The sequence below is a fragment of the Myxine glutinosa genome, chromosome 4 (genome assembly GCF_964187855.1).
Source record: "Myxine glutinosa chromosome 4, kmMyxGlut1.1, whole genome shotgun sequence".
In the NCBI taxonomy this organism is placed as follows: domain Eukaryota; kingdom Metazoa; phylum Chordata; class Myxini; order Myxiniformes; family Myxinidae; genus Myxine; species Myxine glutinosa.
In genome coordinates this window covers 23,182,174-23,197,933 of record NC_136264.1, presented here as the reverse complement: position 1 = coordinate 23,197,933, position 15,760 = coordinate 23,182,174, and the positions used below count along the sequence as shown (strand labels likewise).

The following is a 15,760-nucleotide window of genomic DNA, read 5'->3' as shown; positions in this document are numbered from 1 at the left end:
CTCTCCTCCTCCCTCCCCCCTCCCTCTCCTCCTCCCTCCCCCCCTCCCTCTCCTCCTCCCCCCCCCCTCCCTCTCTCTCCTCCCCCCCCCCCTCTCTCCTCCTCCCTCCCCCCTCCCTCTCCTCCTTCCCCCCCTCCCTCTCCTCCTTCCTCCCTCCCCTCCTCCTTCCCCCCTCCCCTCACCCTCCCCCTGTTCCCAAAGTTCCCCAGTCTTGTGACCAAGAACAAAAAGGGAGCTCTGTCTACTGTAACGCCATGGCTTGCAAAAGCAGCCTGAATAGCGTTCACCAAATGCTAGATATGGTCTATTTTGCCAGATTTCACTCCAGATTTGGATATCATTTAGTCTACTGCATCCAATCCTCCTATCCGAATCCAGATTTTGATGATATGCGTCAATTATGTAATGATAATCGATCGTGTTTCTAAGGCAAGGCAGGTTTGAGTAGGCCGAAACAAAATGGCGGCTTAAGAACCCAGGGAGGTGCAGTGGGCTGACCAAAATTGTGGGCCGCCATATTGGTAAGCCACCACATTGGGGTTTTTTCTTATGAGCACCGCGTTAATCATCATGAGAAAGGGTGTTACACACACATCCAAACACCCAGTTTTCATCCTAGCAATCTGTTTGAGGTCCAGGTGTAGGCTATACGTGCAAAGTTTGGGGCCGCAAGGTTTCATGGTTTTGGAGTTATGGAGGAGACGGGCAGACGGACACTGCCTTTTATTATTATAGCATTATCCATGTGCGAGTCGGAAGCAAATCTCGATGGAAGAAGTAGGCACGTGTCAGCTTAAGGATTGTCTGTTTGAATGTGCACCATACGGAGGGTGATGCTTTGTGATAAATAGCTAGGGATCAAGTTAATTAAATGTGCGTACAAACCTCCCTGTAAACATCCGCTGGGTGCACCGGGTCACAGCTCTGCAGAGCAGAGAAGAATGAAGCAGACAGCAATGGGACTGCCAGGCATTGTAAGAGGGGGCGGGGCTATGATCGTCTCTAAAGGGGGTGGAGCCCAATGCTGAGAGGGGCGGAGAGTTGGAATGGAGATGTGGGAGGAGCCAGTAGCTCTTGGTTCTGCATGCTCAGAGAAGCGGATACAGTTCTGAGAGGGAAGAGTTCTGACAAGGTTCTCAAGAGTTCTGAGGGGAAGGAGGAAGAGCTTATGACACACAAGTGTTCATGGAGTTTTGAGGTGAAATGGGGAGGAGCCTGGATCGTGCCGGTTACGTGTGCTGTGGAGCTCGCTGTTTGTGAGGGAAACTGGGATAGTTGAGTTCTGGGAATGAGGAGAGCTGAAAGAAGGTCGTCCTGCCTGCCTTCGCTGTGTGCCTGTGTTCGTTTGCCTGCTGCCTGTTCATTGTCCTGCTTGTCTGCTCATCACCTCTTCATCGTCCTGTTCTCCTCATCACCCTGCCCATTGTCCTGCCCATCACCTCCTCATCGCCAGATCTGCATCGGAACCTGAACCGAAATCTAATCGCCTTGTTCTTGTCACCAAACAACTCATTCACCTCGTTTTGTCATAAGTCATCCACAACATTTTGAAATATCATGCTTTTCAGTCAGTCCCTGGCGGGGGATAGCCCCTGGAAAATGCCACGAATGTCGAATCCGCGAATATGGGTGCATTGGTTGAATGGGGGTGGGGATTTTTTTCAACTGCGTGGTCTCCGCTTGTGGAAGAGCTATGACACAGAACAAATCAAGACACAACATGACAGAGGAAACAGCATGAGAAAGGGGAAACGCTAACAGCAGGGTGGAGGGAGAAAATAGATGGAGACGGACAAACAAGGGATGCAGCATGCAGGTAACGATGAGTGGTAATAGAGAACGCAAAGGGTGGACAAGATGGATACATACCGGTAAGCAAAGTTTTTGGGAGATATAGGTTGTGGTTTAACAGGTGGAGAAAATATCATTGATTTGGATGGGGGTAGTAAACTTGTGATGGTAGTAAACTTGTGATGGTAATAATGGTAGTACTTGTGATGTGATGGTAGTACTTGTGATGGTAGTAAACAACTGCCTTGAACACCTGGAAGGAGGATTGAGATTGAAGAGAGTATGTAAGTTGGTTTCACAGGCGGGAAAAGAGGAATAAATGAGTGGTGAGCAGTGGTTCTGGATTTGGGCCGTTTTAATATAATAGAGGTGGGTTGCTGCTGGACTGTGCACATCATGCAGACACGTGTCTGCATGATGTGCACAGTCCAGCAGCAACCCACCTGAGGGTGACAAATCACAGAGATGGTGGAGGGTGCACTTCTTGACAAGGTACCACCAGGTTTTATTGGAGGGAGACAAGTTTAAAAGATCATTCTTGAAATTGGACAGATGTTGTTTTCTGGCTTGAAGGAGTAGACACACCTGTTGCGGACTTTGTGGAATGATCTGAGGTTGTCTTCAGTTGGATTTGCCTTCCAGAAGGAAAATGCAAGTTGTTTTAAAGCAACTGCCGCACCACAGGATTCAGAGTACCAAGAGAGGTAGGATGAGTAAGCTAATTGAAGACGAGATGGGATGAATCTGTGCATAAAACAGAGCAGGTTTCTGTGGAAGAATTCCCAGCCTGAATCAATATCAGCGGTGGTGGATATGTGAGACCAGTCCTGATGTGTAAACAAAAAATAATATTTTTTTTTTGATGTATATTATATATTTTTTCTTTTACCACAAATATGCGAAGCTCCAACATAGAAGCTGGTCACATGTTATGAACCGCGAATACGCAGGGTCTGCGAATGTTGAGGTTTGATTATATTGTTTTTGGCTTCATCTCTTAAGAATGAGGAATCACTTTAAAAATGATTTTTAATTCGGTGTCTGGTTTGGAGCTCCACCAAAATCAAATTTATTCGTCCTTGTCACACACCCAACCTGTCCACCAAATTTCGTCTGAATCCTTCCACGACCTTTTGAGATATTCTGCTCACAGACAAACAGCAGGGGTGAAAACATAACCTCCATCCACCTTAGGCGGTGGAGGCAACTAAATTGACCGGACATCAATTAAAGACAAGACAGCGCGATTTAATTGTAAGACCATCGTTTGTATTTCTATTCCAAGGTGTTGCCGGCAGATTCTCCACAGAAAGAACTTCACATTGCATCGGTCTTTTCCTGGATCGCTTTGGCGAAACTCGTCAATGATATTCGATGTCGAGTCCTCTCAGTACTTCACTCTCTGCTCATCATTGGAAGACTAAGTCGATGTTGTCCCATTTGGTTTCTGACCTCATCTTTTGATAGGTTTTAGTTTTCAGGAGGACCTCTCACCTTCACCACTGCAATTCGACACAATCATCGACAGATATATCTGATGAGCTATTTCAATATTGGGAAATGTTTGAGTGAGGGCGTTTGTATTTCTATTCCAAGGTGTTGCAGGCAGATTCTCCACAGAAAGAACTACACATTGCATCGGTCTTTTCCTGGATCATTTTGGCAAAACTCGTCAATGATATTCGATGTTGAGTCCTCTCAGTACTTCACTCTCTGCTCATCATTGGAAGACAAAGTCGATGTTGTCCCATTTGGTTTCTGACCTCATCTTTTGATAGGTTTTAGTTTTCAGGAGGACCTCTCACCTTCACCACTGCAATTCGATACCATCATCGACAGATATATCTGAAGAGCTATTTCAATATTGGGAAATGTTTGAGTGAGGGCGTGTGTACGGAGGAATTGGTACATTCTCAGTTCTACTGACTTACTTTGTTTGTTCGAAGTTTGAATGTTGTTGATCACTTTGCAAAAAAATTGTCTTTTCTCTTGCTTTCCAGATTTCCTTTGGCACCACATCTTCACCAGGTAAGCAAGTACTGTACTGTGCATGGTGATTTCATGCTGGTACACTGCAAGTTTTATTTTCAATTTGCATTTTTGTTAAACTCTGTCGAACTTATAACAAGATCTTATGTAAAGTACACCAATGACTATGACTAAAAAGCATGTTGTTTTGGTCGACAATATGAAAATGAAACAAACTGTGTTGAGGAGTTTGTAGGAATTATACTAAGGAGTTGATTTGGGCAGAAATTTGTAATTTGCCCAGGGGCCCAGTGTTCGTCCAAGTGTTTTTTTTTGAAAGAAACCGTTGGATATTTCATGTCCACAGCAAATGCTGACAGACGGTACATCTGGCTTACATTCAAAGGACAGTGCAACCGTTTAAAGAAATGCCTTGTTCTGCAAATAATATCTGACAGGTTATATTTGGGGCGAGAAATAAACCCAGACAAGACAGCTCAAAGTTAAGTGCCCTATCTGTCGGCTCACAGAAATAGATTTATGAAAAACAAGCATTCTGAGTATTGCGCTGCAATACATGTCCCCTACCAAAGTTCAAAGTGCCATAACTTTGTCAAAAATGATCGAATATGCAAATTTATGCACGGTTGATGCTGGTTTTCAAACTTGATCTGAGGTATGCTGAGACACATGTGTGTCACGCCTCGCCTCGTTGATAAGCCCGCAATGGTCGCTCCGTGGAGCGGCCTGCACGTATTGCACTGTGTGAATTATATAAATTATTACCAACTCACGGTCTGAGGTACTAGCGATTCAAGAGATATCCATTTAAAAAAAATATTTTAGTTTAATTAACGATATCTGCCAAACCACGTGCCCCATCGCAAATTCCAAAAGGACATTTTAGTAGACTGACATGCTGAACAGATTTGTGAAGTTTCCCCTCGATTGGATCAAAAATGAGGGAGGGGATTGGTTTTAAAGGTTCATGCTTTAAAACGTCATAACTCTGAAACCATCAGTAATTTAGATATTTTTCGGTTCACGATCAATGATCGATGTGTATATATATGTTGCTTGGCTTGGCTCCGCCCCTCCGGAAAGCACGCGCTGTGTCGCGCTGTTGACGTTCGCGAGACGAGGCTGAGGACGCGCGGTGCGGCTTGAGGAGAACTCGAGAATAAACAAGAGATATCCATTAAAAAAAAATTTTCGTTTAATTAACGATATCTGCCAAACCACGTGCCCTATCGCAAATTCCAAAAGGACATTTTAGTGCTGAACAGATCTGTGAAGTTTCCCCTCGATTGGATCAAAAATGAAGGAGGAGCTCGGTTTTAAAGGTTCATGCTTAAAAACGTCATAACTCTGAAACCATGTGACGCATGACGTCATGCTCGCTGACTTTTTTGTTCGTCATGGGTATGCGATTCTGCCTGCAAAGTTTGGCCTGGATCTGTTCAGCCGTTGCAGAGAAAAAGGGGTTTTCGTGTTTTCACGAAAAACAATATAGCGACCGAACCACGTGACATGTGACGTCATAATTACCATTAAAATATTCTACACACCGATTCCATCATATGGTGAAAATTTGATCTCAATCGGTCCTATTATTGCAGAGAAATTGGGTTTTAAAGGAAATTAAAACTTAAAATGGCACTGAGTTAAGGATCATCAGAATTATCAGAATTACCAAAGTTCAAAGTGCCATAACTTTGTTAAAAATGATCAAAACGTCGTGAAGTTCGAACGTGACCTGTAACTTATCATGAGGAAAACATGTGCCAAGTTTGAAATCATTAGCATTAAGCGTTCAGAAAAAAAGTCCGGAAAACTGTTCTTTGCGTGACGGACTGACGGACTGACTGACGGACTGACGGACTGACGGACTGACGGACTGACGGACTGACGGACTGACGGACGGAGGGACGGCGTGCAAACCTATAGTCCCCTCCGGTGTACACCGGGAGGGGACTAATAACCAACACCCACAGAATCCACACCAACACTCAGAGAACCAACAACAACACCTCCTCCAAGTATAGGTGAGGGAAAATTTGAATTAAGAACACATTCTCATTCTCATTGATATGTTATGATAATGAAATTACAATGACAATGGAACCAAAATATGAACTTCAACCTTCATCAAATGTAACAAAATCATCAATAATACCCTTTACCACCACAAGGCATGAATTATGCACCCTGTCGGAACCAGCAATATTCCTTGCAGCAACACAACTTCACACAATTATGACTGATAATCACAACACAACCAATGATGAAAATGTTTTCTGCAGGAGCTACAAGCACTGAAACTGCACCAACAACATCCACAGAATATACAGCAACAACCACCAAGCCAACAACAACACTTCCCCCAAGTACAGGTGAGGGAAAACCTTAACCAAGAACACATTCTCATCCCCAGTGATGTGCTTTGACAATTAAATTACAATGACAATGGAATCAAAAAAGACACTTCAAACTTCATCAAATGTAACAAAATCATCAATAATACCCTTTACCACCACAAGGCATGAATTATGCACCCTGTTGGAACCAGAACCAATCCTTGCAGCAACACAACTTCACACAATTATGACTGATGATCACAAAACAACCAATAATGGAAATGTTGTTTTTCTGCAGAAGAGACAAGCACTGGAACTGCACCAACAACATCCACAGAACCTACAGCAACAACCACCAAGCCAACAACAACACTTCCTCCAAGTACAGGTGAGGGCAAACCTGAACGAAGAACACATTCTAATTCTCAGTGATCTGTCATGATAATGAAATTGCAATGACAATGGAACAAAAAAAAGACACTTCCAAACTTCATCAAATGTAACAACAATCTTATAATAGAGCAAACGTATTTCGTTATGTCGTTATGTTTATATGCGACGAAAACTACTTCTTCAAAAAAAAAATTAACACCCTCTTAATTAACCCTCTTAATTACGTTTAGACTGCTGAGACCACTCAGATCTTTGATGACCCTTTAAATCCCCCAAGACCCTTAAGACGATGAAGACCCCTGAATACCCAAAATACCCTTAAAGACCCAAAACACCCCAAAGTCCCAAAATACCCTCAAAGACACTGAGGATCAAAAAGACCCTGAACACCTAAAAATACCCTTGAAGGCCCTGAGGCTCAAAAATACCCTGAAGACCCAAATGGCCCCACCCCAAAGACCCAAAACACCCCAAAGACCCAAAATACCCAAAACACCCAAAGACCCAAAACACCCCAAAGACCTCAAAGAACCCGAAGACCCAAAACACCCCAAAGACCCAAAATACCCTTCAAGGCCCAGAGGATCCAAAAGACGCTAAAGACCCAAATTGGCGCTGAAGACCCAGAAGACCCAAAATACCCCGAAGACCCTAAAAGCCCCAAAGACCATTAAAGACCCAGAGGATCCAAAAGACTCTGAAGACCCAAAAACCTATGAATACACCGACGACCCAAAAGACCCAAAAGACCCCGAAGACCCAAAAGACCCCAAAGACCCAAAACACCCTGAATACTCAAAACACCCTGAAGCCACCAAATACCCTCAAGGACCTTTAGACCCAAAATACCCTTAAATACCTCGAATAACCAAAATACCCCAAAGACTCTCAAAGACCCAGAGGAAACAAAAGACCCTGAAGACCCAAAAGCCCCCGAAGACACCGAAGACCCAAAATACCCTTAAAGGCCCAGAGGATCCAAAAGACCCAAATGGCCCTGAAGACCCAGAAGACCCAAAAGACACCGAAATGGTCAAATATGCCTATCCCTCTGAAACAACATGTGGTGAGGTGCGCGGAGCACGCCGAGTCACGCCAGTGTCAATAATACACCTTACCAACACAAGACATGAATTATACATCTTGTCAGAACCAGCAACATTCCTTTTTTCAACACAACTTCACACAATTCTGACTGATGATCACAACACAACCAATGATGAAAATGTTTTCTGCAGAAGAGACAAGCACTGGAACTGTACAAGCAACATCCACCGAAACCACACCAACACCTACAGAATCCACACCAACACCGACAGAACCAACAACAACACTTCCTCCAAGTACAATTGAAGGAAAACCTGAACCAAGAACACATTGTCATTCCCAGTGATATGCTATGATGATGAAATTACAATGACGATTTAACTAAAAAAAGACACTTCCAAACTTCATCAAATGTAACAATAATCTTATTATAATAGAGAAATCGTTTATTAGTGTAGCAGCATAGCAAACCTGTTGTGCATTTTGTGATACAAGCACCAAATTTGGCACAAATGTACATTAATATGTTGCGAACATTTTCAGATATTGGGCCACTTGAAATTCCGTAATTTTTTTTTTCAATTTTTTTCAAATTTCGTAATTTCAAATTTTTCGGGTGACACCGTCACAATTTCGGTCTTCGAGGCCGGCCGATATAGTGGGGCGGCTTAGCCCAAATATTCAAAAGAATTGTGCATTTTGTGATACAAGCACCAAATTTGGCACAAATGTACATTAATATGTTGCGAACATTGTGTGGTCAGCAATGAAGACGAGAGTCTGAATTACATGTATGCAAAAGACCTTGTGAACCAGTGAAGCAAATACATGGGTAAGCATGAATTAAATCTAGGGCATGATATAATTTCCATGATGTTTACCTCTACACTCAATGGTGGAAGGAGGTAATGTTTTGATCCCCGCTTGTCTGTATGTCTGTTTGTCTGTTAGTCCACAAAATTCCAGACAAAGCTTGTAGTAGTGGTAGTTGTAGTGGTAGTGGTGATAACAGAAATTGTTATATAGAACTGAACTTATATTATTATTATATGCAGAAAATAACTTCATTTCTATATGCCCTGCAGTGGACAGGTTAATTGGTTTATGCACTGAAGGGGTCACCCTGGTGTGCACTGCTGTGTTCTGCCTCACTGAGTTGTTCAGGTATGATGTACTCAGCACAAGCTTCTGGTCGGCCCGGAGGTGGGGGTGCGGGGCCTGTCACGGAACGTCAAAACAAACGGCCTGCCGGGGCCGCCCAAAAGTCGGGCGTGAGGGGCGCGTCCACTAATGGAACGCCTCTCGCTTCCCAGATCGAGGGCCACGTGGTCAGGAGAACCTCGTCCCTTCCGGTCACACTTTGCCTATCGGCCGGCCTCGAAGACCGAAATTGTGACGGTGTCACCCGAAAAATTTGAAATTACGAAATTTGAAAAAATTTGAAAAAAAAAATTACGGAATTTCAAGAGGCCCAATATCTGAAAATGTTCGCAACATATTAATGTACATTTGTGCCAAATTTGGTGCTTGTATCACAAAATGCACAATTCTTTTGAATATTTGGGCTAAGCCGCCCCACTATATGGTTATGTCGTTATGTTTATGTGCGACGAAAACGTCTTCTTCTTCTTAAAAAAAAATTAACACCCTCTTAATTAGCCCTCTTAATTACGTATCGACTGCTGAGACCCCTTAGACCTTTGATGACCTTTTAATTCCCCCAAGAACCTTAAGACCACCAAGACCGCTGAATACCCAAAATACCCTTAAAGACCCAAAAGACCCCAAAGACCCAAAACACCCCAAAGTCCCAAAATACCCAAAGTCCCAAAAATAAATGCTCAAACAGACCCTGAAGACCCAAAATACCCTTGAAGGCCCTGAGGCTCAAAAATACCCTGAAGACCGAAATGGCCCCACCCCGAAGACTCAAAATACCCCAAATTCCCCAAAGAGGCAAAAGACCCCAAATTCCCCAAAGAGCCAAAAGACCCAAAACATCCCCAATACCCAAAACACCCCGAAGACCCAAAACACGCAAAGACCCAAAACACTGCGAAGACCCCAAAACACCCCGAAGACCCAAAAGACCCTGAAAACCCAAAACACCCCGAAGACCCAAAACATCCTGAAGACCCAAAAAACCCTGAAGGCCTAACGCACCCTTAAAGGCCCAGAGGATCCAAAAGACCCTGAAGACCCAAATGGCGCCAAAGACACAAAATACCCGAAGACCCAAAATACCCCGAAGACCCAAAACATCCCGAAGACCCAAAACACCCCAAAGACCCAAAATACCCTGAAGACCCAAAACATCCCGAAGACCCAAAACACCCCAAAGACCCAAAACACCCCAAAGACCCAAAACACCCCAAAGACCCAAAACACCCCAAAGACCCAAAACACCCCAAAGACCCAAAACACCCCAAAAGACCAAAAACACCCCAAGGACCCAAAATACCCTTAAAGGCCCAGAGGATCCAAAAGACCCTGAAGACCAAAATGGTGCCAAAGACCTAGAAGACCCAAAATACCCCAAAGACCCCAAAACACCCAACGACCCTTAAAGACCCAGAGGAACCAAAAGACCCTTAAGAACCAAAATCCCCTGAAGACACCGAAGACCCAAAAGACCCAAAGACCCAAAATACACCGAAGACCCGAAGACCCAAATACCCCAAAGACCCCAAAAGATTCCAAAGACCTAAAAAGACCCCGAAGACCCAAAACACCCCAAAGACCCAAAATACCTAAAATACCCCATAGACCCACAAGACCCTAAGACCCAAAATACCCAAAACACCCTGAAGACCCAAAATACCCTTAAATACCCTGAGGAACCAAAATACCCCAAATACTCTTAAAGACCCAGAGAAAACAAAAGACCCTTAAGACACAAAAGCCCCTGAAGACACCGAAGACCCAAAAGACCCCGAAGACCCACAACACCCCAAAGACCCAAAATACCCTTCAAGGCCCAGATGATCCAAAAGACCCTGAAGACCCAAAATACACCGAAATGGTCAAAGATGCCTATCCCTCTGAAACGACGTGTGGTGAGGTGCGCGGAGTGCAGCGAGTCACGCCAGTTATTACAATAGAGCAAACGTATATGGTTATGTCGTCATGTTTATATGCAACGGGAACGCCTTCTTCTTCTTCAAAAATAATTAACACCCTCTTAATTAACCCCCTTAATTACGTTTAGACTGCTGAGACCCCTCAGACTTTTGATGACCCTTTAATTCCCCCAAGACCCTTAAGACCACCAAGACCCCTGAATACCCAAAATACCCTTAACCCTTTGAGTACGGGATTTTTTTTTAAATAAAAATACCCCCGGTACTGGATTAATTTGGCATTACGGGAATGCAACCACGTACTGATGATCTATTTATAGGTATAGTCGAAAGGAAACAGACCAGAACAGACCAGAACAAGCAGACCAGAAAGACCCAGAGGAATCAAAAGGCCCTTAACACCCAAAATCCCCTGAAGACACCAAAGACCCAAAAGACCCCAAAGACCCAAAACTCCCTGAAGACGCAAAACACCCTGAAGCCACCAAAGACCCTTAAAGACCCCTTTGACCCAAAATACCCTTAAATACTGTTACGGATTCGTCACTTCCGTTGTGGTTTTCATCCACTGTAAACATTGTTGGTTCCATGTACTATTATTGCTGTCGGTAAGGGAAATAGACATTACTATTTTCAAAGGGTAAAAAAGTTAATGTTTTAAGTGAAACTGGAACTGGACGACGATGAAGAGGAAGAGCAGAAAGCAGAAGACGGAACGAGTGAAGTCGGACAAGAAGCCGAGTTGCTTTGCGGTCCTGAGCGAACGTTGGCGAAGGAGGTTCACGAGTGAACTTTGGGATTTCCTGGGAAAGGGATTCCTGTGACAGAGTTGTTATCGCTGTGACGGATAAACCTGCATGACAGGTTTTGCGGTTGATTCCGAAGAGAATCATCGGAATGCCATTACGTCTCGAGAATGGGCCGTTGGCCATTTTGACTCGCGCCTGATGTTGGCTTCGCTCAAGGGTTTTCACTTCGCTTTAACCATTTTCACCGCCTCCAGATGATAATCTGGTGTGTGTGTGTAACGTGGATTTTGAAAGGAAATTGCGGTTCGCCGATTGGGAGCTGGTGAACGTCCGTACCAGAAGGTGTGATTTCTCCTTCGCTTCTTGAGGACACCTTCGCCCATCTTTGACTGTGACTGTCATCCGAACGGGATTCTGGTCTCGATTAGACATCGTTCTGACGATCACTGGAGCAGATCGACTTTGGCTTGAAGCCGGGAATAGAGACATTGGGAATGTTCTTCTTTTCGCTCACTTGGAGCACAGTGAGTGATACTGTACGAAACTGATGGTACCATCCATCATAGGAAGGATATATTTGTTGTACAATTGATTACTATTGTTGTTGTACTGTTATTCTTGTGTGACTTTAATACAATACTTGTTTGTTGGTAACAATTGGTGTGGTTTCACCATTGATCTTTCACATACATAATAACACATCTTTCTGCCGTGACTCTTCTCGGGGCTCGGAGGTACACCGTGACCGGGGTTTGGGGAGGAGCACGTAACAGAAATTGGGGGCTCGTCCGGGATAGAATTCCCTAAAATTCCCAAAATTCCCAAATTTGTAATTTTTCCAACATTCCCAAATTTTTCCAAAAAATGTGAAATTTTTTATGTGAAGGTTAACATGTGCTAACTAATAGTCACCATGGTGTTTGACGCAGAAAGGTGTTTGTGGCGTCCCCTAATGAGGCACAGTTCCAAGCGTTAAAAAGATCGGAACTCATGATATTGGCCAAATATTTTAACTTGGAGGTCCGAGCTAATATGAAGAAAGCAGAGATGCAGACATTGGTGGTAGAATCTCTGGTGGGACAAGGAACATGGAAAGAGGTAGCCTTGGATTGGTTACCCGAGGAAAAAAAAAAATGTGGAGCTCCGGAAAATGGAGATGCAACTGCAGAGCCAGGAAAGGTTAAAAGAGTTGGAATGGAAAGCCGAGGAAAGAAGAGCAGAGGAAAGAGCATAGGAAAGGAAAGCAGAAAGGAAAGAGCAGAACAGGAACGAGATTTCGAGGAAAGAAGAGCAGAACAGGAACGAGAACTCGAGGAGAGAAGAGCAGAGGAAAGTAGAGCTGAAAAGGAACTCGAGGAGAGAAGAGGAGAGGAAAGGAGAGCTGAAGAAGAGAGAAGAGCAGAGGAAAGGAGAGCTGAAGAAGAGAGAAGAGCAGAGGAAATGAGAGCTTAAGAAGAAAGAAGAGCAGAGGAAAGAGCAGAGGAAAGGAGAGCCAAAAGGGAGTTAAAAGAACGGGACATGGAGTATCAGAAGGAACTTACACTCAAGGAGCTGGAATTACTGGGAGAACGGAGAGAAGTAGTATCCATGCTGGCTAGTTCGACAACTAGTCAGAACTCTTGGGATGTTGGTAGGCATGTGAGGCTGGTTCTACCCTTCAATGAAAAGGAGGTAGCCAAGTTTTTTTTACACTTTGAGAAAGTGGCTCAAATGCTAAAATGGCCTGTGGGGTCCTGGACTATGTTAGTGCAAAGTGTTCTGGTGGGTAAAGCTCAAGATATCTATTCGGCTTTACCGATTGACCAATGTGCAGATTATGAGATAGTGAAGAAAACCATTCTCAAAGCCTATGAATTGGTCCCTGAAGCTTACCGGCAAAAATTCAGGAATGCCAGGAAGAGGGAGAGTGAGACCCATGTGGAGTTTGCCAGAATGAAGGAAACTATGTTTGATAGGTGGTGTGACTCGAAGGAGATTGGGAAAGACTTCAACCTGTTATGACAATTGATCTTGGTGGAGGAATTCAAACAGTGTGTCCACGAGGACATTAAAGTGCATCTGGATGAAAAGAAAGTACCAGAGTTGTATGAGGCAGCAACCGTGGCAGATGACTATGCCTTGACACATAGGATGGGGTTCCACAAACCTAAGTTCCCGCCTAGAGTTAGCCAGGGGAGTTATGGTAAATCAGGTTCGGAGAACAAATATTCATGGAGGCGGCCGAGAGATGACTATGGGGACAAATCTGATACCGTGACTTTTAGGGATCAGAAGACTACAGTTCCAAGACAGACTTATCTTCCGGGTGGCCCGAGGCAGACACCGAGTTTTTCCTCTGGGCCTACTTGCGCTTTTTGCAAGAAACCTGGACATTTGATGTCCCAATATTATGCCCTGAAAAGGAAAAATCAGGAGCGGAGTCAAAGTAGTGCCACTCTGAATGCATTGGCCAATGCGAGAAATCGTCCTTGGAGGACAGTGCCTTGTGAAGGTTCCCATGCCAAAGTTACGGCATCAGAGAACGACCTTGTTCAAGAGGGTTACAAACCTTTTATTTCAGAGGGGTTTGTGTCACTGGATGGAGACCTGACTAACCAGAGACCTGTTGGGGGTATTGAGGGACACAGGAGCACATCAATCTTTGATGCTTGAGGGCATTTTGCCATTGTCAGAGAAGACGGCAACTGGTGCTAGTGTTCTTTTACAGGGGGTTGGTGGCTGTGTTAAAGCTCCACTTCATGTCATCCATTTGAAGTCTGATTTGGTGTCAGGACCGGTCACTGTGGGGTTACAAGCCACTCTTCCTGTAAAGGGAATCTCTTTTGTTATCGGGAATGATTTGGCCGGTGGTCGAGTTTCTGGTAATCCGATGATTGTTGAAAAGCCTAGTATGGGAAATAACACCGCACGGTTGGAGCGGGAGATCCCGGGTATCTTTCCATCCTGTGCCGCGACTCGTGCTATGGGTAGGAAGCGCTCTAAAGAGAAGGAGAAGGTACTGACGTCACGCTTTGCATAGGCACTTCTTGTCGAGTACCCTGAAACTAAGTGTCAGCACACACAAGTCATAGATGGAGGCAATGTTGGCAAGCTCTTTGTAGGTGGACTGAACTTTGACACAAGTGAAGATGTTCTGGACTCTGTCTTTGGCAAATATGGACCACTCTTGGAAGTGCTGCTGATAAAAGACAGGGAGATGCAAAAGTCGAGAGGGTTTGGCTTTGTCACGTTTGAAAACACAAAGGACGCCAAAGATGCAGAAAAGGATTTGAATGGCAAGGATTTGGATGGTCGGACCATAACAGTAGAGAAGGCAGGCCATGGGCGTCGAGGGGGCTACAGAGGAGGAAAACATGGAGGTAGTTTCAGGGGTGGCTATTTTTCCCGGGGTGGGAGTGGTAGTTTTGGTGGCGGCCGCAGTCGTGATTACTACAGAGGCTCCCAGCAGCAGCAGCGCAGTTTTGGCAACTCTCGACGGGATGACTATTAAGGTGGAAGCCGAGATCGGGACCACTACTCACGTGACTACAGCACCCGACTCTACAACCATGATTATGATTTTTATGATCAAGAGAAGAGTTGGAAGCACTGAGTGCTCAGAAGCAGCCGAGCCAAGATTCCTACAAGGATTAACCCGTGAACTCCACATTCCTAAATGCGTCCATGCAGTGAATACTTCCAGGCCTCACCACCCAACCACCATGAAACCTGGCTCTCAGCTCGGCCTCCTTAAAAAAGTGCTATAGATTTGCTTTGCTTTGGATTTTTGATCACAACCCCTTAACCTTCATTCAAAAAAATGAAAAATAATAATCAGTGGTTGATGAGATGGAGTTTGGCTTTGCAGGAGTTCAACTTGGAAATTGAGCATGTAAAGGGCAGGGACAATGTCGTTGCTGATGCTTTATCCAGAGTGAACTAACTTTGGAAATTTCTGTAGGTTGTTTGGAAGTTTTGTTGCTTTATTTTGGGGAATATTAAATCGTGTTGCTCATGTGAATTGATAATTTGGGTGTGAGATTGACTTTCTTTTTATTTTATATATATATATATATATATATATATATATATATATATATATATATATATATATATGTACTCAATCAAGGCTCGTGAAAGAGCTGACAACCGCGAGGGAAAGACAGTACAGGGGGACCGTGAGGGAAAGACAGCACAGGGGGACTGCGAGGGAAAGACAGCACAGGGGGACCGCGAGGGAAAGACAGCACAGGGGGACCGCGAGGGAAAGACAGCACAGGGGGCCCCCCGAGGGAAAGACAGCACGGGGGACCACGAGGGAAAGACAGCACAGGGGGACCGCGAGGGAAAGACAGCACAGGGGGACCGTGAGGGAAAGACAGCACAGTGGGACCGC

General features: G+C 44.5%; 2 protein-coding genes across 2 annotated transcripts in view; both read left to right on the top strand.

Annotated features, from left to right (window-relative positions):
• LOC137425815 (uncharacterized) overlaps nucleotides 1-15,760 on the top strand; it is a 1,363,480-nt gene that overhangs the window by 500,850 nt on the left and 846,870 nt on the right. The window lies entirely within an intron of this gene.
• The window catches only part of LOC137413387 (uncharacterized), a 67,665-nt gene that overhangs the window by 15,177 nt on the left and 36,728 nt on the right, over nucleotides 1-15,760 (top strand). Inside the window, exons 2-4 of the mRNA XM_078775089.1 lie at nucleotides 3,792-3,819; nucleotides 6,063-6,152; nucleotides 6,415-6,504. Of these exons, the coding sequence (XP_078631215.1) occupies nucleotides 3,792-3,819; nucleotides 6,063-6,152; nucleotides 6,415-6,504 (208 nt within the window). The remainder of the gene's footprint in view (nucleotides 1-3,791; nucleotides 3,820-6,062; nucleotides 6,153-6,414; nucleotides 6,505-15,760) is intronic.